A 25,782-nucleotide genomic window follows, 5' to 3' on the forward strand; every position below is an offset into this window, starting at 1 on the left:
ATTTGCCGGCCCCAGTCAGAGAGACTGGGGGAATGGCACAACGTTGAAGTCATTTTAAAACCCTAAAGGATTTGGGACTTTTTGAGAAAACATTTGTGGCTGATAGGGTTGGGCATCGTTTGGATTTTTAACAATTCGGATTCCGATTCTTTGAGGAGTGGAGTTGAAATGGGTCACATGCATTATTTTTACAAATAAGAGGAACGGATTCAATGATGGCTTTTTCAATGTAAAATAAAGCCAGACTAGAGCGCTGCTTACTGGTCTCCAAAGCTGCAACACAACAAGCGCCTGGCCGCTTCGGAAACGAAAACTTGCGCACGTTAAATTGGGAAGCGATGATCGGATTTGATTTGAAACCAAATCCTCGAAACGATTCCAATAAAGAAACGATTCTACTGGAATCGTAATTTTTTAAACGATCCCAAATAGGATTCGGTTCTCGATGCCCAATCCTATGGCTGCAGCCCCACAAGCAACCGCCCTGCTCGATGTGACATCATGTCTCCAGCTGGCAAATTACCTGACATAATTAATGGGACGTCATTTATGCATAATCCTGACGTGTGCTGTTTTGACAAGATGGTTTTCTATTAGTCAAATATTTGTTGTAACGTTAAAGGTAGCCATCACACAATACCGAACAAAGCTATCGCAACACCCTGCAAGAGCTGTCTATGATAAACCTCAAGCCTGAGCGAGTGGTGTCAGAAGATAAGAAATTATCTAAAGCAGGCAGCTCTTGAACTGTCACGTTGCTCACTGATGGATGTGCAGATGCAACACAACACTTCTAGATAGATAGATAGATAGATACTGTAGATAGATACTGTAGATAGATATATAGATAGATAGATACTGTAAATAGATACTATAGATAGATACTGTAGATAGATAGATACTGTAGATAGATAGATACTATAGATAGATACTGTAGATAGATAGATAGATACTGTAGATAGATACTGTAGATAGATACTATAGATAGATACTGTAGATACTGTACTATAGATAGATACTGTAGATAGATATATACTGTAGATAGATACATAGATAGATAGATACTGTAGATAGATAGATAGATAGATAGATAGATACTGTAGATAGATACTATAGATAGATACTGTAGATAGATACTATAGATATATACTGTAGATAGATACCATATATACATAGATAGATAGATAGATACTATAGATAGATAGATACTGTAGATAGATAGATATATAGATAGATAGATAGATAGATAGATACTGTAGATAGATAGATAGATAGAAAGATACTGTAGATATATAGATACTGTAGATAGATAGATAGATAGATATATACTGTAGATACTGTAGATAGATAGATACTGTAGATAGATAGATAGATACTGTAGATAGATAGATAGATACTATAGATAGATATATACTGTAGATAGATAGATAGATAGATAGATACTTTATTGATCCTCAAGCTGCAGAAGTTCAACCTGTCAAAGACTATGATGGTGCACTTCTACGCTGCCATCATCGAGTCCATCCACAGCTGCTCCATCGCCATCTGGTACGCTGCTGCCTCTGCTAAGGACAAATGCAGCGCTCCACTGAGAAGGACTCCAGGATCTGTACGCCTTCAGGAAGCTGTCACCCCCCGGACACAAACTGTTTGAACCCCTCCCCTCTGGCAGGAGGCTGTGGTCCATCAGAACCAAAACCTCGTATCCACGTAAGTGTACTTATTGTGGCAATAAACCTTTTTCTGATCTTCTTCTTTTTCTGACGTAATAGCTGATACTGATTTCTTTTTCCAGGCGTGGCAACTTCCGTACTTCTGGCCAGTGGCAATTTTAGACCCTTTTTAGGGGGTGCTCAAAACCCCCCTAAATTTCATCTCAGCCCCCCTAAAAATTATAATAATAAAAACTAATTATTTTTTTATATTTTTTTAAATCAATTTTAGTACTTCAAGTTCGAGTTTGCAAACTTGTCTGTTAGTGACAGAGGGCAAACAATTACAGGTTCAAAGAAACCTGTGTCGCTGCCGCCAATGCTATGCACCTGTAACCCAGTCAAGGACATTTTTTATTTATTTATTGTTTACAACTCATTATCATTTTGTTTGATTCTGGTAGTCCATAAAGGAACTATTGTAGATTTTTTTACATCTTCAATATTTTGCATTTATCCTCTGTTATAATAATAAATACATATAGTCATTGTTATCCAGTGAAGTTACTGATTTAGCAGGGGGGGGTTCTGTATCCGTGTCACATTCTCATTAGGGGCTGAGCCCCCCTAAAGGTCTGATCCTAGAATCGCCCCTGCTTCTGGCTAAAGCCACAGAAAAAAAGAAAGAAAAAGAAGACGACAGAGGTTAAGTTAATGGAAGTATCTTATCTGTTTGGTCAAAAAGCAACCATGTTACCAGAGATTGAGAAAAGCCTCCGTTAAATTCTACTTTTGACTGAGGGAGGCAGTATTGCGCACACAAGCGTTTAAACTACCTAACGTACGAAGGAAGAAGAAGAAGAAGGGGCGGAAGAAAACGAAAAGTAGGACGAGAGGAGAGGACTGAGGAGAAAATAGCTGCTACTGTGCAGGTTAAATTAATTAGCATTTGGGGGAAAAGAGTGATTGTGGACCATGCTGAGGGCTTGTCTGAGAGGAGCTAATGCCACAGCCCGGGTAAGACGCGCAACTAACCCCTCCTTTACTACCGCGAGCTAACGTTAACGTTACCCATTGAGCTACCATGTTGTCATTCACTGTGACCCACAGACTGGCCCAAGGAGCCATACTGGATTTTTTTTTTTTATTGTAAACACGGCTGGGCTGTTAACACCTGGTTAACACTAACATAACGTTCGGCTTTAGAATTAACACGGTTGTCCATTCAACGTAAAGATGTCCTCAGAGAGAGCCAATGAAAACAACGCATTACGTCAGTGCTAGCCGGTTAGCTTCTAGTCTAACGTCAGTGACACATGGCTAATGACATTTCAACCATAATGTTTGCTGAATTGCAATATTTAAATAATCATTAAAATAACCCTGTCTGGTCCATGTATGTATGCTAGTTAATCAAGTTAAGGCCGGGAAGATTATTTAGCTACATTCTGCATTGTTATTTAAAAGCCTCTTGCACAAATGTCGGCTTCATTTTGGAAAGGGCTTACGTGCAGTTTAGTGTCCCAAATTATTTTTCCAAAAACTGAGTGTCCCAAATGATGAGGGTCTTATTTGAGAACGGTTAGGATAGCGCAGGTGGTTTAGCAGGTTCATAATTAATTAAAGACACTGTATGGGGAATTTGGGACTCTAAACTGCACGTAAAAGATCCAGAGTGAAATGTGTTTAGAACCGGATCTTAGACGGTACCCACCCTTTTTCTTACCCAGTAATGACATCACACGGCTCGGTCTGACCTTAACCGGTAGGCTGCAGCCCGGATAAGTAAATACGGTCGTCTTGTAATAAAGTTATTGCTTCGCTTTATTTGCAGTCGCTAAAGTTTAACCCTCAAATAGTTTCTGTATCTTAGGGGGTATAAACACATGTAATAAAGAGTGAAAATGTTTGTAATAGCCATTCCTGTAATATGAGAAACATGTTCAGCGCACAGCACTATTATGTTGTTAACGGTTACATTGAAACCTGGGTTTGAAATGTATAAAATAGGACTTTTATTTATTGTTTAACAAAGTGAAACTTTTATTCCAACAAAACCTAAAAAACAGAAACCGCACCAGAACATGTAATATAACAAACAAATATGGTAAAAGGAAACAATAACTGGTGTCTTTTCTCTCTGCCATGGACCTTTTTCACAGCAGATATTTTGACTTGTCATAGTAGGAAAAGCCCAGCTGAAATTGATATCCTTAACGATGGCTCCATTCCATCAAGTGTCCCAGTAAGCTATTTCAGTGAGTCAGCATGCACAATACCACGGTCTCTCCTATGTGGAATGCAGCCATTATTAATGGTTTTCTTTTTCTACTATGACATGTCAACAAGGTCTATTGCACTTCCCAGTTAAGAGGTTCGAGAGAGATGCGGGGGAAAGATTTAAGGAAACATCTTTTCCTGTGATGTGCTTTCCAAATAACAAGAATTGACCACGTACTGCGAGTGCTGTGCTGTCCACCTGAGAAAATATTAGCCTCTGCATGAGTTCCCTCTAATAAGCTGTTTTACAGGCATTCTCACATGCAGAAATCTGTCAAACCATACTTTTTAAGTGAATGTCACTGCTCCGCAACACCAAGGCCATTCCTGTTAGCATGCAGTTATTTGAATGTGTATATTTCCTTGTTAGATGTAACTTCATAATTTCATAGTTCAGATTTAATCATATTTTTTTTTTTTTTAAATGAAATTATAGTTAACATTGGACCTGTGCATGTTTTAGGTGGTGAAGATCAAGCAAAAACGCTGCATAAACTGTCTGTCTAATAGTCATTCTCTCTCTCCGGCACGCTCTAGAAGAACTGTGGGAGAACCCCTCTAACCAATCTGCAACACTGCCGGCACTACACAGCAGGAGAGTCCAGGTCTCTCTCTCTCTCTCTCTCACACACACACACACACACACACACACACACACACACACACACACACACACACACACACACACACACACACACACACACAACCTGGGTAAGTGGGCATATGTGAAATACTGTTTTATAGACCGGTATTCTAGAGACAGTAAGACACGTACATGTACATGCTTGAACATTACATTCAGCCCTCTAGCTGATAGCAAGACTTTGTCATGCCTTATGTTGCCATCAGATTCATGTCTACCCTTTGCTGTCCTCTTCCCCCACAGTGGTGGTGGTGCTGCTAAAGTGGTTGCCGCTGGCTTGTTGACAGTAGGCGGAGGCATCGGAGGGACAGTACTCTACGCCAAATGGGACCACAGGTTCAGAGCAGCCGTGGAGAACAACGTTCCATACTCGGACTGGCTGCTGGGTCTGGCTTTGGGACCCGCTTCTCAAGACGGCGGCCTCCCCGTCAAGAAACAGGTCAGGATGGATCCACGCCATGTTGGGGCCCGTGCTCCCTTTATTTTGGCCCTCCATGGCGTTTGACACGCTCATGCTTATTCTCCCATTTTTAAAAGTGCTCTAAAATCCTAACTGTAATGACTATGAAATGTACATTTTGTGCAGCTGAGAAGTACTTAATCTGAGTTTTACGGCAATGTATGCTGGTGCTGGTAAACTTCCTTATTAAACTATGTACGTACGTTTTTATCTAGGAAGAATTTCAAGGATGACGGTATTCTTTCTCTCTCCCCGCTCTCCCTCATGTGCTGCGAGCCATGCTTACATCGCTGGCTTTGAGTCAGCCACAACTTTATTTGAGATTAATTAGAATGTTCATTTTCTATCAAATCTAATACATTTTCACATATCGTCATCAACGTTAGGGTAAGGATTTGGCTTGTGGCCTTTCATCCAGATACATTTTTGGCCCTTCATATGAAAGAATTTGGGCACCTCTGCTCTAGCGTTGTATTCTTCCAATAAATATCAGATCAGTCATTTTATGTTCATTAGTTTAATAGTTTTAAATCAGGGCCTTCAGTATTTAGATCAAGTAGCATGTAAAAAAAAATACTAAATAAATAAGGTGGGCTAAATTAAGAAGGCTGTGTCCGATACATATTTAATCAAAACCCATCGTTAATAGATTAGACTTTGTACAGAAGTGATTGTGATGTGTGGCTCTAAACAAAAACATTTTGAGACTCTCAGGCTACTGTTCCTGCTGTTTAGGTGGAGACGGCCCAGCATCCCTCTATGATGGACAAACCGGTGAAGGCGTCCAAAGCTAAGTCGGAGAAAAAGGCAAAGGAGGCGGCAGAAAGTCCCATCCCTACACAGAGCATAGAGGGTAAGGCTCTAATTTGGTTCGGACTCAGACGTTATGTCACCCTTTCATTCTGCCACCTCGCTGCAGTGAGCCACCGTTGTACGTTGCAGCATGATTGCTAAGGCTGGCTATCGTTCAAAAATATTCAATTCCGATATCAATACCGTGACTTTTGATACCGGTTCCTGAACGATACTTTTTCCACCAATTTTACAAAACCAAAACAAATTGCCACATTACGGCATAATCTTTTTGTTTATGTTTTTCAGCCCCGTCTCTGTGTATCGTAGAGTTTTTCCTGCGTGTCTCTGCGACGTGTAACGTTAAACAACCAATCGCAGGCATTACTAGATCTTGGTAGAAGCATGCTGCGTGCTTATTGGCTGACTGACGCTGATGAGATTTACTCTTTAGGGATTAAAATTGGGTATTGAACGACGAGGCATTTTTCAATACTTGATACTTTAGAGGCAATTCGGTCGGTGCCTAAAAAGTATTGAATTGTGTACACAAGCCCTAATGATTGCCACAACTATGTGTTGGAAGGCAGAGTTCAGACTAACTTTTCCTCTAGTCGCACATGATATGGTCGCACCCTTTTTTTTTGGTAAAGCACGCTATTAATCAATAACTTTGCATGCTGTTGAATAGTTTTCAAATTTCGAATTTGCATACCCTAGTTTTGCATCGAGATAAAGATCGACATTGACTCGAGACTTGATATTTGCAAAATGTTTTAACCTGCATGTTACATTTCTCTTCTACGAGCAGTGGCTGACATAGGGTTAGGGGTTCGGGTCCCTTTTCTATCGTATCATTTAAAAAGAAAAGCAAACAAAAGTGTTACTGAATTAAGAGTGTTTTCTGTGCACTATGTTGTTTTCAATGCCCCCCAAGAGATCGCTCAGGGTAAGCTTTCTTCTGTTGTTCTTAAGCTGTGCTCCTCGGCCTTTCACTACACTTAAGAGTGAAAACAACTAAGGATAATACACAAAGGCGTCCCGGAGCAAGATGGTGGCAACTGAAATTAAATTAAATTCCCTTATTTCTCTGGTGATTTTTACAATAATCTATCATGTGTGGGCATAACATTTGTTCTATTCCACAAAGCGGTATGTTTTTATTAGTATTCTTTGGCCGTGTTTTATTTTATGATTGACATTTTTTAGTCCTCTGTTTAAAGAGAACTCGACAATCTGGCTCAACGGGTGTACATTGCTGCGTGCGATACAGCCTGACATCCCCTCTCGCTATTTCCGCTACCGGGGCCTAGCGCCACCTAGGACGGTTGTGATTGGCCAGAGCCCCAGAGTTCCCAGACCCAACATCTTGATGTGGGTCTGGCTTGTCTGCCGAAGAATTCACTGCTCCTGAAAATAATCATTAGGTGCAGTCCTATTAGACACTATTAAGCGTGATTTATGGTTGTGCGGAGGCTCCACGCAGAGGTGTGTGTGTGTGTGTGTGTGTGTGTGTGTGTGTGTGTGTGTGTGTGTGTGTGTGTGTGTGTGTGTGTGTGTGTGTGTGTGTGTGTGTGTGTGTGTGTGTGTGTTGTGTGTGTGTTTAACTTCAGAGCGAGTAGCGACTCTAGAGTCCTAGTGAGCGAAACAAAGTGTCTCCCCTGTGTTTTCTGACCACGGTGGGAAATCTGTAGGAGGAAAAGTTAACCCTCTCCTTGATTTCATGTCGTTTATGGAGAAGGAGAGCCAGGAAATGAGTCGGGGGGGCGGGGGGGGAGATGCAACGCTACCCAGCCACGGCCGAGCGGTGTGCATCGCCATGTCTCCACTTACCTACGTACGTGGCCACGGTGTAGATTTAACGCAGAAGCATAAATCACGCTTTGGTGTTTAGAATGTAGTTTGTAGCCTAACAATACGTCCTTTACTGCTTGAGGAGGAACACTGTAATGTAGTCCAGTACATCTAGCTCTGTGATAAATACTACTAAAGAAAATGAATCTGGTTTTATTTTATATTTTAATCATATTTTTTATTATATTTGTGTGATGAAACCAGATAGATGGACTTGAACCATCACTCACTGAAAAATTCACTTATTTCTCTGGTGATTTTTTTTTTTTTTTTTACAATAATCTATCATGTGTGGGCATAACATTTGTTCTATTCCACAAAGTGGTATGTTTTTATTAGTATTCTTTGGCCGTGTTTTATTTTACGATTGACATTTTTTTAGTCCTCCTGTTTAAAGAGAACTCAGCAATCCCAAACTGTTCTGAATCACAATCCCAAATCCTAAATAGGGCTGGGTATTGTAAAAAATATTTGATACCTGACTAGACTAGAATAGACTTTGATACTAGTTCCTAAAAGATACTTTTTAGATACATAATAATAATAATAATAATAATAATAATAATAATAATAAACAATATAAAACAAAAGAAATCACAACGTTACGGCACAAATCATTGTTTATTTCTTCTTCTTTATTCCTCTTATTTCTACTCTTTCTGTAATGTAGAGTTTTTCCTGCGTGTCTCAACGACATGTAACGTTAGACAGCCAATCACATTATTATATCTTGGTAGAAGCATGCTGCATGCTTATTGGCTCACTGATTCTGATGAGATTTACTCCTTTGGTATTGAAATTGGGTATTGAATGATGAGTTATTTTTCGATATTTGATACTAAGGAGGCAATTCGGTCGGTGCCTAAAAAAAATAAAAAAATAAATAAAATAAAGTATTGAATTTGGTACCCAGTCCTAATCCTAAAGCCAAATAATGTTACTCTAAATTCAGACTGACATTCAGTGTTCAGATTTCACTTTGTACAGTTGTCGCATAGCATCCAGCATTTTGTTTCTTTGAATATGTTCAAGGGCAAATGAAAGGTGTACACATGTGGGTGTTGTCTCTCACACACACACACACACACACACACACACACACACACACACACACACACACACACACACACACACACACACACACACACACACACACGCAAACTAACTCTCTGTGCCTTTCTGTATCTGTGTCCCACCCAGAGGCTTCAGCAGAGGCTACTCACATCATCTCAGCCATGGGTGAGGTCCAGTCAGTCCCTGCTCCATGTGACACAGAGGGAACAGCAGCCAAAGGTAACCATCAAGCTCCACCGCTCCACCACTGTACACTTTGATATCTTAAAGTAAAAGCAGAAATTCAAACTTTGTTTGGACATTTAAATCGATGTATAGATCACAAGTGCCATAATTCAATTTATCCTATGAAGGGCCACAAATGAATCTGGATGGAGGGCTCCGGTCCAAAAATAAATGTTGATGTCACATGGAATTACATTATATAAAATTAGAGCTGCAAAGATTAATCGATTAGTTGTCAACTATTAAAGTAATCGGCAACTATTTTGATTGTGGATTAATTGTGGATTTTTTGTATTTATTTTTATGAAATATTCTCTGATTCCAGCTTGTTAAATGTGAATATTTGTTCTAGTTTCTTCACTCCTCTGTGACAGTAAACTAAATATCTTTGAGTTGTGGACAGAACAAGACATTTTAGGACATCACCTTGGACTGTGGGAAACACTTGCACAGACCAATTAACTCATTGATTTTAAATGAGAGAAAAAAAGATTCATCGACCATAAGAAATAATCGTTACTTGCAGCGTACTTGTATTGTCAAGAAAATAAACATTCTAAATGTGTAGGTCAGGATTTAAAGCACTTTCAAAATAAGAGAATAACCTTATATTTTTTTATATCATTGGCTGTAAATCAGAAAATGCACACTAAACCCAAACCAAACACATCACGCTTCCATGAGGCCCACTGTGCGCTAAATAACAGAATAAATACAGCCAGCTATGAAGAAACCGGTTACACTGTTTGTCTGCATCACATCACTGCTATTGCAATAAGGTATTTAGTGAAAGTAAGGTTACTGTGTGTTTTTCCCCCAGAGGAGTGCAAAGAGTGCCACGGCCACGAGGCTACCCCAGCGACTGCAGTAGTTCACCCTGACACAGAGTCCCCTGCCCTAACAGAACCACTGAAAGAGCGACCAGTAGAAGAAGTGACAGCTAGACTGGCTCAGCAAGACCTGGAGGAACAGGATACCCTGGCATGTAGGTTGACACACACTCACACTCACACTCAGAGCCGTGCAGAGACCTCTGAAGGGGCAGGTGCTCAAGGTTAAAAGGGGCATATGGTATAGGGTAGGGATGAATAGTGATGGCTGTGGTAAGAGTTAGAAAAAACGATCTATATAGATGAGCACAATATACTTTTAACAGTTTTGAGTGTAAAAAAAGAAGCACACTGGACTTTGTGGTTTGCTCACAGAGCTGCTGAGGTGAAGATACTGTCCTGAGTGGCCCGGCTAAAGCCCAACCATAGGAGCAAACGGCTGCCTGGACTCACATGCTACTTGGAACTATAGACATGAAACAGAAGATCAGGAGGAAATTAAATAAAAGAAGTGTTATGTGTTAGCATGGCAAGATGCAACATTTGATGACAGCTAGGAAGGGACTCAATGTGACTAACCTGATGTAGTGCAGGGCTGACTGGCAGGAGAGCAGTTACAATTCAATATGTTAATATATATCCCAATATAATAAACACTTAAATGTATTTACTTCTATAATGATAATATGCTTTAACATTAAACATCCTACCTCACTATAAACAGAATCTACTACAGGCACAAGGTAGATTTGAAAATTGACACTGGCGTACAAAAGCGTACAGTTGATGCAAGATAAACATTAATGTAACAGTAGGCTAACATTAATCCAGAAATATTGTGATAAACTACTGAAAGGTAACCTTTCACTTCACTGTATAGCCTAGAACTTCAATACATTTTGCTGATAATAATTCACCTGCTAATAAGCATCTTATAGCCTAATTCTCCAAACACTGACTGATTATTATAAAAAAAACTAACACAGGATGCTGTCACCTGTCCCCATCTCCTCATGCGCGCACACTCACACACACACACACACACACACACACACACACACACACACACACACACACACACACACACACACACACACACACACACACACACTCTTCTGTTAACCTACAGAGAACTGCTGCTGTCATCTCTTGTGTATCAGAGAATGAAACAGTGCTCGCACTCACTCACTCACTCACTTACAATTCTTTATTGCCAAATACTGCAAAACAAACTCCTTGTGACGATACAAAAAATCCAACTGGTGAATTTAGGTTAAGTTTAGAACCTTTAGCAGTGTCTAGCTAGCTCTGTTATCTTTCAGAAGAATGAGGTAGGAACATTCCACTGCACCAACTCTACTCTCCATCGTACTCTACACTCTCTGTCAACCTCTCCTGTTTCCCTGTCTGTCTGCCTGTGTGTCGCACTGTTTTCCAGCTGTATCAGCCAGTCTTGAAGACTCACTGGCCAGCTCGGCTAAAGCTACGCTGCAGGCCATTGGAGCTCAGGAGGCAGCCCTGCAGGCTATAGCACGGCACACACACAAACTGAAGGAGGCCATGGAAGCAGAGGTACAGAACACACTTCTACTGACCACAAGGCTGTGGTGTGATTACAACAAGACTGGTAATAGGTGTGGAAGATGGGATTAGATTCTGTGAATTGGTGCGTTTAAAGCCTACTAAACACTGAGCCGATAATCAGCCGTTGGACAGTCTGGCGAGGTCAGTGACTCAAGTCTGTTCGGTGTGTTCCGTGCCGTCTTCCTTCATTTTGGCTGATTTGACATGTATAATTGGCGGGGCGGGCACTGCCGGCAGTTGGACTCAAATGACCCATCTGATTGGTAGAGTGCTAACCCGGAAACGGGGAGCGGGATGAGCGTGACTAGAGTCTCTCAAAATCTGACAAATCTTTTAAACTGAACTTTGTCGATCTGAAATGAAGACAGATTCGCAACTGCATGGCCTATTTCTTGCTTAAAATGTTTTCAGAAACACATTTCGGTGAACTATTTTAGTACAATATGAGATCGTATTCTGAACAAGCCGCCATGACAGTCTGTCTTTGAATTTCTGGAGAAACCAGACCCACATGAGACATTCGTTCAATCAGCTGCTGGTTTACATTTTTGGGCAATAATACAGATTAGCGCCGCCTGCTGTTATGGAGACGTATCACTTCTCGTCTCTTCGGTGTGTTCCGAGGCACTTTTTTGACCAACTCGGGGAGACTGATCAGTCCAACTGCCTTTTCTGCCGACAGTCGGCCGTCTGGTCAGTGTGTCTGGGCCTGAGCCACTGGTTGGGGCACTGTACTGAGCTGGCACTCAAAATGCTCCAGTTACATAACAATAGGTAACCATTGACTGTCCACCATGATACCAGAGATGAGGATCAAAAGGCTCATCATAACACAGGGGCTTGAAAAATCTCCAGGGTTTCCCCCTTGTATTGCCAAGCCTGGTAGGCCACCAGGCTTGGCAATACAATGTATCCTGTTAAGATCTCCAGTTAGCTTTTAGCTCTGACTTAATGTAGGGCCATATGGAATCTGTCTTATAGCTTTCCCAAAAAAGATTTTCATGCCCAGGTATCGCCGTAGGAGTTAGTGGTAATTACATCCCCTAGACCTAACTACAAAACACTTGATCAGTAGTCCCTGTGCAGTGACCCTTCTAATGGCTCACATAATTGTTTAGCAGTAGAGTGATTACAGTTGTTATTAAATCCAGGTCCCACCTGAGGAGAAGTCGGCCCAGTGGAAGGAGCTAGAAGCTACAATAGCTGAAAGAACTTCCGCCGTGACTGAAGCTGAAACTGCTCTGTTGAAAGCCAAGTAAGAATATTAAGACACACACACACACACACACACAACACACACACACACACACACACACACACACACACACACACACACAGACAGAGATCATTACACATCTCATCTTGTAGTTACAGGATTTAAACAATCTTCTCCCTCTTTAGATAGATAAACCTAGCATTATATTTCATTAAAGTAACTAATAATAATTTCTAGGGGTGTAAGAAAACAACCGATACACTTGAGTTAGGGCTTTGACTTTTGCCCAAAAATCATATTCGAAGTTCGTTTGTATATTAATATTAATATTTGAATATATTCGAATATTTATTAATAATATTTTGACCATTAAATGCCTTCAGTTTAAAAAAAGGAAATTAAGTCAGACCCTGGATTAAACACAAACAGTGTGCTTTCGACAGGAAGTTCGGAGTTTTCACCGTAGCCTACGTAAGTGGTCTGATGTTTATACTCGTGTGCTGGTGTGTGCGTGGAGCCGGTGTGTGTGGGCGGTGTTGCCAACTTAGCGACTTTTTTTTCACAAAAGCGACTAGCGACAAATCTGGCGACTTTCTGTAGAAAAGACAGCGACTTTCTGTAAAATGAAAAAAGAGTCGCCAGTATTGTCCAGCGAGCACGCAATGTATTTCTCTCCTGTGGCCGCCGAAACACTCACCTCTCTCTTCTGTTGAGTGACTGAGGAGCAGCCCCCCCGCCCTCCCCCCTGTGCTCTCTCCTCATGTGCAGCAGCACTGAGCAGGCAGGTAGGAAGGGGAGAAGGGACAGGGTGCGGCGCCGGTGTAGGTAGGAGAGACAGCGGAACGCGACGGGAGAAAGACGCCGCTGAGCTGGCCTGGCCCTGGGCAAGCCTGCCTTCTTTGAGAATTAGGGGGAATGCAACGCTACCGGGCCGCCGAGACGTGTCGCCGGCCGACTGTAGTTACATTTTGAAATGCGTGAAAAAGCCTCGGAATCTGAACTGAAAACAACGTTTACAGGCAAACGCATTTACAAAAAATAATGCCCATAACAGGTTCGAATATTAAGGGCTGGCTAATATTCGTTCGAATATCATTATTTTTTTTAATATTCGAATGATATTCGAATAACGAAGTTCGGAGTCAAAGCCCTAGTATATAGCTTGAGTATATTGCTATTGATCAGTCACATGTCACGTGAACATGTATACAGTACATCCAGGGAAGGGTTGCTAAGCCTCTATTCCAAAATCACCCTGATTCACCTTCAGATCTTGCAGCAGTTTTCCTCCTCACCCCGTCTCTCCCGTCTGTCTCTCCCTGTAGTGAAGCCTTGAACAGTCTCAAGTCAGTGATTGACCAGTCTAAAGGGCTTAAGGTGAGCGCTGTTCGCCCGCTGGTTTTAGCAGCAGAGGAGAATCTCCATAACATGGTGGTGGACTTGGACAAAGTGGTCACTAAGGTAAGGACATTATTTTGTACATTATGTACAACCATATGAAAAGACCTTTTTAAAGGGCTAATTCTACATTTTGGGAAATATGCTAATTAGCTTTCTTGCTGGGGAATTGATGTTCAGACCTATACCAGTCTTATGTCTGTACGGTTAATAAGAAGAAAAGTCTCAGGATCTCCAAAAATTATTAGTTAAAGGGTAATTACCGTTATTTTCAACCTATGTTTTTGTGTCTATGTGACTGATGGGAACAACAGTCTTTGACAATGTTCCAGTATTAAGCGAGATCGCTGCAGTCGGCAGCGGCGAAACAAGCTACAATGTAAGTTAATAGGGCGATTGTCCAGCTTGTATTTACCTTCACAAAAGTAATATAATAATAATAATAAATTGAATTTATATAGCGCTTTTCATGGACTCAAAGTCGCTTTACAGGGCAGGGTAGATTATAAAAACATAACAAAACAAAACGAGCAAACAAAACAAGTAGAACAAAACAAGATACAGATGAAAAAGGGAGGGGGCAGGTGGACTATGGGTAGGCTGAGGTGAAGAGATGGGTCTTGAGGCGGGACTGGAAGATGGTGAGGGACTCAGAGGTGCGGATCTCTTTGGGGGAGGGAGTTCCAGAGCCTGGGAGCTGCTCTGGAGAAGGCTCTGTCCCCAAAACAGCGCAGGTTGGACTTTTGGATGGAGAGGAGACCGGCTGAGGTGGATCTGAGGGACCGGGAGGGTTGGTAAGGGGAGAGGAGGTCAGTGAGGTATGAGGGGGCCAGATGGTGGAGGGCTTTAGAGGTGAGGACCAGGATTTTGTAGGTGACCGGGGGAAAAAGAAAAAGCCAGTGGAGTTGTTTTAGGACTGGAGTGATGTGGTGCCAGGATTTGGAGCAGGTAATGAGGCGGGCGGCTGAGTTCTGGACCAGTTGGAGTCGGTTGATGTTGGTAGAGCACGCGTGCGAGGAGAAGTGAGTTGCAGTAGTCCAGTCGGGAGGAGATGAAGGCGTGAATGAGTCTTTCAGCAGCGGGGGTGTGAGAGAGGGTCTGATTTTGGCGATGTTGCGGAGGTGAAAGAAGGAGGTTTTAATGACTTGACGGATGTGAGGCTCAAGGGAGAGGGTGGAATCAAAGATAACGCCAAGTTTGCGGGCCTGGGGAGATGGGGAGACAATGGTGCCGGTCGATGGTGAGAGTGGGGTTATTGGTTTTGCTGAGTGTGGATTTGGAGCCGATCAGAAGGAATTCTGTTTTGTCGCTGTTGAGTTTGAGGAAGTTGTGTTGCATCCAGGTTTTAATAGCTGACAGACAGGAGTTGATGTGGGAGAGGGAGGATTGTGGGGGATTTGGTGCTGAGGTAGATCTGGGTGTCGTCAGCATAGCAGTGGAAGTCCAGGTTGAAGTGGCGGAGTATCTGACCAAGAGGGAGGATGTAGATGATGAAGAGGAGGGGGCCAAGTACGGAGCCTTGGGGAACACCTTGAGTGACTGTGGCTGTGGCAGAGGTGTGGTTGTGGAGAGAGATGAAATGGGATCTGTTGGAAAGGTAGGAGTGGAGCCAGCTGAGTGCAGTACCGTCGATACCGAGGTCTTTGAGTCTGGTGAGCAGGATGTTATGGCTCACAGTATCGAAGGCTGCACTCAGGTCGAGGAGGATGAGGATGTTGAGGGAACCGGTGTCAGCAAAGGTGAGGAGGTTGTTGAGGACTTTGAGGAGAGCGGTTTCTGTGCTGTGTAGGGCGGCAAACCAGATTGGAGAGGTTCGAATAGGTTATTGGCAAGAAGATGGGTTTGTAGTTGTGAGGCGACGCTATGCGTTCCAGGGTTTTAGACAGAAAGGGGAGGTTGGATATTGGGGGGTAGTTGTTGAGAGAGGAGGGATCCAGACCAGGTTTTTAAGGATTGGGGTGACAGCCGGCAGTTTTGAAAGCAGAGGGGACAGTTCCAAGGGACAGTGAGGAGTTGAAGAGGTTAGTGATGTAGGGGCATAGGACCGGGAGGCAGGACTTCAGAAGTGGAGTAGGGGGGGGGTCAAGGGAGCAGGTAGTGGGTTTGGAAGAGCTGATGAGTTTGGAGATTTCAGGAGGAGTGACTGGGTTAAACTGGGAGAGGAGGAAGTGTGGAGGAGGGGTCGGGAGGTCTGGAGGGATGGAGAGAGGAGGGTCCAAGGTAGGTGCTGGGTAGATCCTGGAAGGTCAGATACAGGGGATAGGGATTTGTAAATGAGATTGATTTTGTCAGTGAAAAAGTGGAGGAATGAGTTGCAGAGATCCGGAGTAGAGGTAAGGAGGCTGTTGGTCCGAGGCTTGATGAGGTTGTTCAATGTGGAGAAGAGGGTTCTGGGGTTTTGGCAGGGGTCGGTGAGGATGGTGGAGAGGTAGGCAGATTTGGCAGCAATGAGGGGCATCTTTGTAGGCGTTGAGATGGGATTTATAGGCTTCATGATGGACTGTGAGGGATGATTTCTTTGTCAGACGTTCAAGTTGGCGGCCAGTTTGTTTCATTTTCCGGAGTGCAGGTGTGTACCAGGGTGAAGAGGTGTTAAAAGTGACGGTTTTGTTTTTAGGGGGCCAGGGTGTTGAGGGAGGTAGACAAGGTGGAGTTGAGGTGGTCTGTGAGGTCATCGGGTGAGGTGAGGGTTGAGTCCAGGTGGAGAGTGGTGGAGAGCAGGTCAGAGAGATGGTGGGGATTGATAGATGTTTGAGGTTGCGGAAGGTGATTTCTCTGAGGAGGCGCGTGGGGTTGGAGAAGGGATGGTGAACCGTATCAGTTTGTGATCAGAGAGGGGAAAGAGGCATGGATGGAGGTCGAGCACTGGTTGGTTGGTGGAGCAGACCAGGTCGAGGATGTGACCTTTTTCATGGGTGGGGAATGTGACATGTTGGGTGAGAGAGAAGTTATCCAGTAAAATTTTGAATTCTGATGAGAGCTTGCAGGTGGGGGAGTCCATGTGGATGTTTAAGTCACCGAGTAGCAGCAGACGTGAGAGAGAGATGAGGCTAGTGTGAGGAGTTCCAGTAAAATCAGAGAGGAAGGAGGGATTTGGTTTAGGTGGCCGGTAAATGGGGATGACTGTCATGGAGGAAAGAGTTTTGAAGGCGAGATATTCAAACGATGATACTGAGGGGAGGGTGAGTTCTGTGATCCGGAAGTTCTGATTGAAAATGCGGCGAGGCCACCTCCACGGTGGGAGGGGCGGGGTTTGCAGATGTAGTTGTAGCCAGGGGGATGCTTGGTTGAGGGAGAAGAAGTCGTTGGGTTGTTGCCAGGTTTCGGTGAGCAGAAGGAAGTCAAGAGTGTTGTCGAGGATTAGTTCATGGAGGGCAGGGCTTTATTGTTGAGCCGATCGGGTGTTGAGGAGGGCAAAGTTGGCATGGTGAGAGGGTGGTGGGATGGGGGCAGGCTGGAGAGATCTGAGGTTGTCCCGGTTAGCAGTGCGTGTGGTCGTTGGGGTGTGGGGGTATTGCAGTTGAGGGGGACAGTGAGCCGATTAGCAAATGATTGGAGAGTATGATTGAGTGTATGTGAAGTGGGGAAAGCACTGTAGTCCCGGTCCGGGTTTTCTGTGTAGCCTGATGATGCGTTCAGCCCTATGTGAACCAGTGGGTGAAGCATTCAGATGACGTGGGACAGGTGCAACAGAGCGTGCAGGTGACCAGATGGATGGAATGGATTGTCCGTGGTGGAAGAAAACAAACTTGCGCGCGAGCTTCTGTGGATGTAACGGCGTCGACGTAGAAGTCCGAAGCTGTTTGATGACTGGGATGCAGGATGGAATGGAGTAGTTGACGAGTGGACCAGTTGCAGAGTTGAATATTTGATCATGATGCCGAGCGGAGGGACGGAGAGCTCCGTGATAGTGGTTAGCCGTGGGCTAGGAGCACAGAGGTGGAGGTGGAAATGGATGAATGAGGGTGATGCCAAAATGATCCACAGCATGACCGAAGGAGAGGAATGTCTAGTCTTGGTGTCGCTCGCATCTGGTGGAGGTTGCCTATGAGGAGGAGGTCAGCAAATCGGGTTACGCTCGGAAGCAGCTAGGATTTGCCGCCACGCGTTTGGTGAACGGGGCAGCTAGCGCGGCTAACCGACGAGGCAAGAGTCCGGTCAAAAAGCCCCAGGGCGGGGAACCAGCAGAGAGACTGTCCAGAGGTACAGAGGCTGTCCAGAGGTAGGGGGTACAGCGAACACAAACACAAGAGAATAGCAGATGAATAGCAGACGGAGAAGCGGCGAATAACCAGCGCCAGCGTCCTCTCACGTCGGTGTCAAGAGAAAGAAAAAGTGCTTGTTTTGCCACTGACAGGCTCAGATTAATATTCTAAGTGTCTGACAACATTATGGAAAGGATTTCTAAGGAGGTCGACCTTTCTGTTAAAGAGTGAGATCCTTTTTTTAAACATCAAAACATCCGTGAAATCGCGTTCACTAAACCCACCAGACTCCATGTAAATAAACAGTAATTTGAGCATTGGTTAAATACACTTCATTCAAAGTCGACAGAAACAAAATAAAACTATGAAAAGCCGCTTTGGGTTGTCTTTCCACTTTTTCAACAATCACAATTCCAGTTTTGGTTGAAATAAAAGTAGTTTACAGATTTACATGTGAACATATGTTGGCTCTATACACGCTAAAAGTATTGCTTTTTTTAAATGGAGTCTGGTGGGTTTGGCGCTAGTGACTTCAGAGCTGTTTCTGGTTAAACAGAAAGGTCTCAAAGAGGTTTTAAAGGTCTTTCTCTGAAGGGATCCTTTTCATAATGTTGTCAGACACTTAGAATATTAATCTGAGCCTGTCAGTGGCAAAACGAGCACTTTTGTGAAGGTAAATGCAAGCTGGACAATTGCCCTATTAACTTACATTGTAGCTTGTTTCGCTGCTGGCGACTGCAGCGATCTTTCTTAATACTGGACCATTGTCAAAGATTGTTGTTCCCATCAGTCACTTAGACCCAAAAACAGAAAATAGGATCAAGGTTGAAAAAATGGTAGTTACCCTTTATTGTAAACCAAATTTCAGGTCAAGTTTAAAAAAAAAAAAAAATGGTCTCACCACAATGAAATGGCTCCTATGGGGACTAACCTCATCACAAATAAATAGAAGTAGGCTCATTGGATCCACAAGAGTCTCAGCTTTCCAGTCAGACCTAATTTATGCAACGCCAAAACTGTTTAGGGACCCCAGTATGCAGAAATATTAAAATACACCATTTTAGAATAATTTGCACTGCATGAGAAAAACTGCATGGTTTTTGACCCAAACTACATATGATTATCATACAGTGGGCATGTCTGTAAAGGGGAGTGGGTGCCTATAGAACTAATTCAAATCATTCATATATCTTAAGGTGAGAGGTCAGGGGACCTTTGAAAACGCCCATGCCAGTTTTTTCCTCGCCAAAATGTTCCCTATCTTTTGGAGTTACCGGTACTAGTCTGGCTCAACAGATGCACAGGTTAATCCTAGGATAAAGCCTGACAAGATTTCTCCCATGATACATTGAGTTGAGTCTGTCGACTGATCAGAGGCCTTGTTTCTGACTGGGCATGTGTGCACAACAGTTCTAATCCCTGGCCACGCCCAATGAGATAACATGACATTTACACATTCTAGTATCAGTAGATCTGGGCTGTTTGTTCAGCAAAGGACATTCTTCACATTAGTTTAGTTGCTGCCCAAAGTTAAAGAATTTGAGTAATCGGAACCAAAAAAATGTTTTCCCAGATTTTCTAAAGCTATCGTGATAATATTGTTATTGTGAGTTCTTTTGGCCACTAAACCTAGTGTGTGCGTGTCTGTAGGTGCAGTCTGCAGAGTCAGAAGCTAAGGTTGTTTCCCAGTACAGTGAACTGGTTAATGAAGCCAAACAACAGTTCCAGAGGGAAGTAACCAGCCTAACTCCAGAGATCCATGCCAACTGGAAGAGCCTCAGTAAGAACACACACACACACACACCTTTATTAGATAGTTGATAATAGAGTGATGGGAAATAAATAATATTTGACAAAATGTTGCAGTTCAAAATGGAACTGGGGACTCTGCAGTTATACAGTGAGTGTCTTAGACTGTGAGCTCACCTGGATGTTGGATTTATGGACAATCCATATTTTAATTTGAGCAGATATGATTCAGTATCAGGAAGAACCATCCAGATTGTCTTGATTCAACTCAGCATGTCTCGTGCTGTAAACAGTACTTACAGGTACAAAACTGGAAGTGTTTACATGTTAAGGGCATAGTTGATTGTGACACATGAAGAACTTACGCAAAATGGACTGTAATTTTTTTTTCTTCTGTAAAATGAAAGTTATTGTGCGGCGCCCTGGTGGGCTGGGGTGAAGGCGCTGACTCTGAACTGCAACGTCCCTGGTTCACATCTGGCTGGGGACAAAGTTCCTGCATCCCACCCACCCCACCCTAGGGGTGGGAATCACCACAGGCCTCACGATACGATGTCATCATGATACTTATGTCACGAGACAATATTATTGCGATTTTAAAGATATTGCAATATTCTGCGATATATTGCAATTTACTACCTTTTTTCCAACTTCAAATTTTTCCAAATTTCAAATTATATCTGTTTTGTCTAAAAAGATACATGTCTCTGTTTGTTCATCTCATTTCAATTGTATTGCTGCAAAATGGGATTGTCAAGCAGACCAACACATATATAATAAAAGATCGATACTTGGCGTCCGTGTATCGATACAGTATTGCCACAGAAAATATTGCGATACTATGCTGTATCGATTTTTTCCCCCCACCCCAGGTGGGCCATTAATGTCAAAATGATGCTCTGTCAATATGAGTACTGTCACGGCATAACCAACCCTGGGGGAAACTGTTATAATCCCAGACTTGACAAAAGCAATTCAGAGCTTGGTTTTACTCATGCATTTGAAAACTAGAACAGCTAAGCGCTTAGCTGCCCGACTGACTGGGTCAGAGGCCTGCCTGGAGTCCGTTGGCTCGGCATGTCCTCAGCTTCGACGCTGGCCAGTATTGACCCTCAGTTGACAGTTCAGATGTTTGAAATTCAAAACGCGGACATCACATTAACGCAAACTCTGTGGGGGGGAAACATCCTAACAAGTCAGACAACACAATCTTCTTCAGCAGTCTCTCCCTGAGATGTTCCACCGCAACGTGTGTCACACCCACCCCACCCATGCGGCCAATAGAATAACAGCTGGAGTGTGCCGTGACCGTATATAGTGTATCCTCTATATACTGTTGCGGTATGAGATGGAGTTGGGACACACTCGTGCTCTCCGTGATCAAGAGAAGCACCTGAAGTGGGACATATTTGCAAAATAACGTGTCTTTTGTGTTTTAGCTGGTAAACTGTCAGCGGATGACCTCAACGCCCTGATTGCCCACGCACACCGTCGCATTGACCAGCTGAACCGCGAGCTGGCTGAGCAGAGAGTCCGAGAGCAGATCCACATCGAGGCGTCGCTGGAGCAGCAGAGGCTGGAGGACCAGAAGGCCCTGGAGAAAGCTGTCGGCACGGCCCTGCAGCACTACAAGGAGGACGCCCGTCTGGAGCAGGAGAGGAAGGTACGCAGGGGACAGACGGTGGTTCAGGCCTTTTAAACGAGCCGCCAGGACTTCTGTACTGTTGTGATGTCCCAACTGTACCATATATAGGTGGGAAGTGCTGCTACCGTGCCGTTACGGTCATTCCCCGGCTGCAATGGGGGTGCAGAGAGTCCGAGAGCGGAGAAACAGAAGACCCGGAAACGTTGATCAATCAGAGCAGACTGGGCTTTTTTGGGAGGGGGGCTTAATGAGAACGGAGCATTTCAGACACAGGGTGAATACAAAAATATTCAGACACTATAAGAAAAATGATGTCTTTTTGAACATTAAAGCATGTAAATATGTTCTAGTAGAAACCCAAAATACAAGTATGATGTTGATGATGAATAATTATTTCGGTTAACATGCATGAAAGAAACGATTAGCTCCCACAGTTTGCCACCGTAGCTAACCCAAAAAGGAATAGGCTGAAGCCAAAGCTTATGTTTGCCTATCCTATTCCATAATTACCCAGAATTCCAACAAAACTAAATTAACCTGAAAATGAGAATAATAATATGGGATCTTTAACGGCCTGCTTCCTCACACACAGCCATGTGTTGGCTACTGAGGCAAGGAGATGACTAGCTGAACCCAATCCCCAACTTCTGTTATTATCAATGTAGTCTCGCATTGCCAGACCTTCCTCCACAGCGCTGTGGAGGAGGGTCTGGCAATGCGAGACTACAATGATAATAACATATCAATGGCCGAAAAAGAGGGACATCCAGCGGAACTTCTGGCAGCACCGGAGCATCCCGGAAATGAAACGTTGATGATATAGACTACTATCAATGTAACTAGACAATATCAATAATTAGGTGTGTCTGCGTGTGTGTGTGTGTGTGTAGCTGTCTGAATTAAGGGAAGTGATGGAGGCCGAGATGAGGACTCAGCTCCGGCGCCAGGCCGCCGCTCACCAAGACCACGTCCAAGATGTCCTCAAAGTCCAGGAGCAGGAGCTGCGAGCTGACGCTGAGCAGGTCTCCGCACTGCCCCGCATTCTTCACACACATTCAGTTCAGATATTAGAGCACTCGGATGAGTAAATGATTTTAGTTTTAACGTCAGTACTTTGTTAGTCTAGGATCGCATACTACCTCATTTAAATTATTAAAGCCAGGACAGGTGCTTGGTGCCGGTAGCATCCACCCCATCCACTCTGGCTTGTCTCTGACAGCCTGTCTAACCGACAGTCATTCCTTCAACGCTCTGCTGCGGGTTGTGTTGTGTTCAGGTGCTGAGCAGTAAGCTGCTGGAACAGGAGACCCGCTACCGCCAGCTGAGCCAGGAACAGCTGGATAACTTCACTCTGGATGTGAATACTGCCTACGCAAGGCTGAAGGGGGTGGAGGAGGCCATAGACAGTAAGACACACACACACACACACACACACACCCACACAGCATTTGGAATTGTTAGACCCGTACTGTGTTTATTTGAACTAATACTAGTAACTGCAGCCAGTGTCATCTGATGACAACATGCTCTGTCCCTAAACTTTCTAATAATTTAAGTAATTCATAGTTTAAACCAGTAGTTCTCAAGCTTTTTTCAATAATGTACCCCCTTTGAACAGTTTTTTTTAAAGCCATGTACCCCCTAACCAGCACGAATAATTTTTGGTAGAAAACAAAGTCTATATAAAGAGGAACAATACAGCGATGTCAGCGATAGATTTACTAAACAACCTGGAAAACATTTAAGTGCTAATGACAAAAGGCGACAAAAACTGAACAAAAAAAACGACAAAACATTGGAAAAAGACAGTAGAAAGAAGGAAGTAAGGCAAGAATAGGTTGAAAATAGTAATAAAAACGTTGGAGAGAAAAAAACGGTAGAAAGAAGGAAGGCAACACTAGATTGTTGGGTTTAAGTGACAAAATTCAAATAAGGGACAAACTTTGAAAAAAGCAGGAAAAAAAACCTTTGAAAAAAGAGACAAAAACGTAAAAGAAAAGAGACAGTAGAAACAAGTAAGGAAGAAAGGCAAGAATAGGTCAAAACGGCAACAAAAACTTTGGAAAAAGCGACAAACTTGGGGGGGGGAAGACAGAAGTAACTACAGCCTTGCAACTGAAAAACATTTAGCAAAAAATGTCACGTACCCCCTGCAGTCCCCCAAAGTACCCCTAGGGGGACACGTGCCCCCATTTGAGAAACACTGGTTTAATCTATAACAATGCATCATATTTTGTGCGTGTGTAAAATCTCAACCTGCAGTGTGCCTAGTCACATTCCACCATTGATTGGCAGAGACAGTTGGAACTACTAGTTCTAGTTTAGATTTCTGTGATGGATGTGAAGGTGTGGACTTGGGGCAGAGTAGGACCGTTTGAGAACTGGAGGCCGCCGTCTCGTGCTCTGCTGAAGCCCTCGGTGTCTCTTGCAGGCCACGTGGTAGCGGAGGAGGAGGCCCGTAAAGCTCACCTGCTCTGGCTCTCCGTGGAGGCGCTCAACTACACGTTGAAGACGGCCGACGCCGAGGTCCCCACCGTGCCCCTGGAGGGGGCGGCTCAGGCCGTGCGAGACAGCTGCCGCGACAATGACTTTGCCATGGCCCTGGCGTCGGCCCTGCCGGAGGAGTCCCTGCAGCGCGGCGTGTACAGCGAGGCCTCGCTGCGCGCCCGCTTCAACTCCCTCCGGTCGCTGGCTCGCCGCGTCGCCCTCATCGACGAAACCCACAACTCCCTGTACCAGTATTTCCTGTCCTACCTCCAGGCCGCGCTGCTGTTTGAGAGCAAACAGGAAGCCCCGCCCTCCCAGCTGAGCAGCGAGGATTTAGACCCGTTCAGGCTCCTGGCGTACGCGAGCTACTGCCTAGAGCACGGGGATCTGGAGTTGGCAGCCAAACTGATGAACCAGCTGAGAGGAGAGGCCCGCAGGGTGGCGGAGGACTGGCTGACGGAAGCCAGACTCACACTGGAGACCAAGCAGGTGGTCAGCCTGCTGTCCGCTTACGCAAACGCCGTGGGGTTAGGAACCACCCAGGCCCCGTAGGCCGCCGCGCTCATTTCTTCTGGTAACCCTTAAAGGAACCGGCCACTGAAACTCTAGTCTGGTTACTATCAAGTAGTCAGTAGTCCCAGTAGTAGGGATGTACCGAATCCAGATTTTTTTTTTGGGGGTTCGGCCAAATACTGAATCCACTGGTTAAGATTCTGCCGAATACCGAATCCTGCTCCCATCCTCAGTCCAGTAACACAGTAAACACATTAATGAAGTAAACAAATGGTTAACACCAGTTTTTTTTTAGCTGTGACTGTCCTTTGCCGTACCTGAAGTTGCTGCATTTTGGCTGCCGTGTGTAGATGCGTTCATGCACAACTCGTATTCTTTCGGCCGTTCCATACGCAAATGTTTGAACAGCGGCGATGTTGTGTAATGTTTAGGGTGCTCGCCACCACGAGACAAATCGGCATTGAACCTGTAGCTCGACTTGAACGGCCTTCTTTTGACTAAGAGTATTGCCAGACAACTTATTTCTTCTGCTCGCAAGTTCCATTTCCACTTTCTCTCGGCCTACTGCACTGAACGGTCCACCGGCGTAAACACCGGCGGCGTCATTACGTCGACCCGGCGTAGCGTGCAGGGTTCGGTTCGGTGGAAAACAGATTCCACGGTTCGGCAGAAACCGAACCCCCGTCAAAAAGCCCAATGTTCGGACGAATCCGAAGCCGAATCCTGGATTCGGTGCTTCCCTAAAATGTAGCCAGGGAGAGGTTGGAGCTCGCATCTCTGTGGAAGAAAGCAGCCGTCGTCAGCTGGGAGCGAGTGTTTGCTACTCCGAAGAGACTTTCAGTGGTGTGTTCCTTTTTTTTAAGTTCAGTTACCAAAGTGATTGATGTTAAGATGCGACGGAAGTTTATTTGTTTGAAAGCACTAAGTCACCGTGGAAGGATTATTCAAAAAATATAATTGATGCAACCTCTCTGTCAGGCCTGCAGGTTTGGTATTTATTCATGTATCTTCTCCTCCCTCCCTCCCCAACATGTATCCTAACACTGATTTAGAATGTCATACTGCATTTTATTTTTGTCAACGCTGCACATGTTCCAATAAATCATGAACAAGAATGCTGTCTGTTCAATGTTTTCTTTCCTCCCTCACAGCGGTTGAACGGTTGGATTTGGACT

General features: G+C 44.1%; 1 protein-coding gene across 2 annotated transcripts; it reads left to right on the forward strand.

Annotated features, from left to right (window-relative positions):
• Nucleotides 1-2,488: 2,488 nt before the first annotated feature.
• Nucleotides 2,489-24,869, forward strand: immt (inner membrane protein, mitochondrial (mitofilin)). Of its 2 annotated transcripts, XM_039814285.1 has the most exons (15): nucleotides 2,489-2,669; nucleotides 4,470-4,537; nucleotides 4,819-5,014; nucleotides 5,771-5,888; nucleotides 6,765-6,776; nucleotides 8,882-8,974; nucleotides 9,801-9,965; nucleotides 11,249-11,382; nucleotides 12,546-12,649; nucleotides 13,936-14,071; nucleotides 19,864-19,993; nucleotides 21,402-21,625; nucleotides 22,498-22,629; nucleotides 22,884-23,013; nucleotides 24,039-24,869. In XM_039814285.1, the coding sequence occupies exons 1-15, from the start codon at nucleotides 2,628-2,630 to the stop codon at nucleotides 24,644-24,646; spliced, it is 2,292 nt and encodes a 763-aa protein (XP_039670219.1). In that variant the 5' UTR covers nucleotides 2,489-2,627; the 3' UTR covers nucleotides 24,647-24,869. The 2 variants fall into 2 exon arrangements, with proteins under 2 accessions (XP_039670219.1, XP_039670220.1); XM_039814286.1 differs by lacking the exon at nucleotides 6,765-6,776 and having other exon boundaries at nucleotides 24,039-24,646.
• Nucleotides 24,870-25,782: the final 913 nt, after the last annotated feature.

Source organism: Perca fluviatilis, chromosome 10, assembly GCF_010015445.1.
Source record: "Perca fluviatilis chromosome 10, GENO_Pfluv_1.0, whole genome shotgun sequence".
Classification (NCBI taxonomy): domain Eukaryota; kingdom Metazoa; phylum Chordata; class Actinopteri; order Perciformes; family Percidae; genus Perca; species Perca fluviatilis.

Coding starts and splice junctions, on each gene's coding strand:
- immt (XM_039814285.1), top strand. CDS start 2,628: ATGCTGAGGGCTTGTCTGAGAGGAGCTAATGCCACAGCCCGG. Junction 12,650..13,935: donor ACTGCTCTGTTGAAAGCCAA/GTAAGAATATTA, acceptor CTCTCCCTGTAG/TGAAGCCTTGAACAGTCTCA. Junction 22,630..22,883: donor TGCGAGCTGACGCTGAGCAG/GTCTCCGCACTG, acceptor TGTTGTGTTCAG/GTGCTGAGCAGTAAGCTGCT.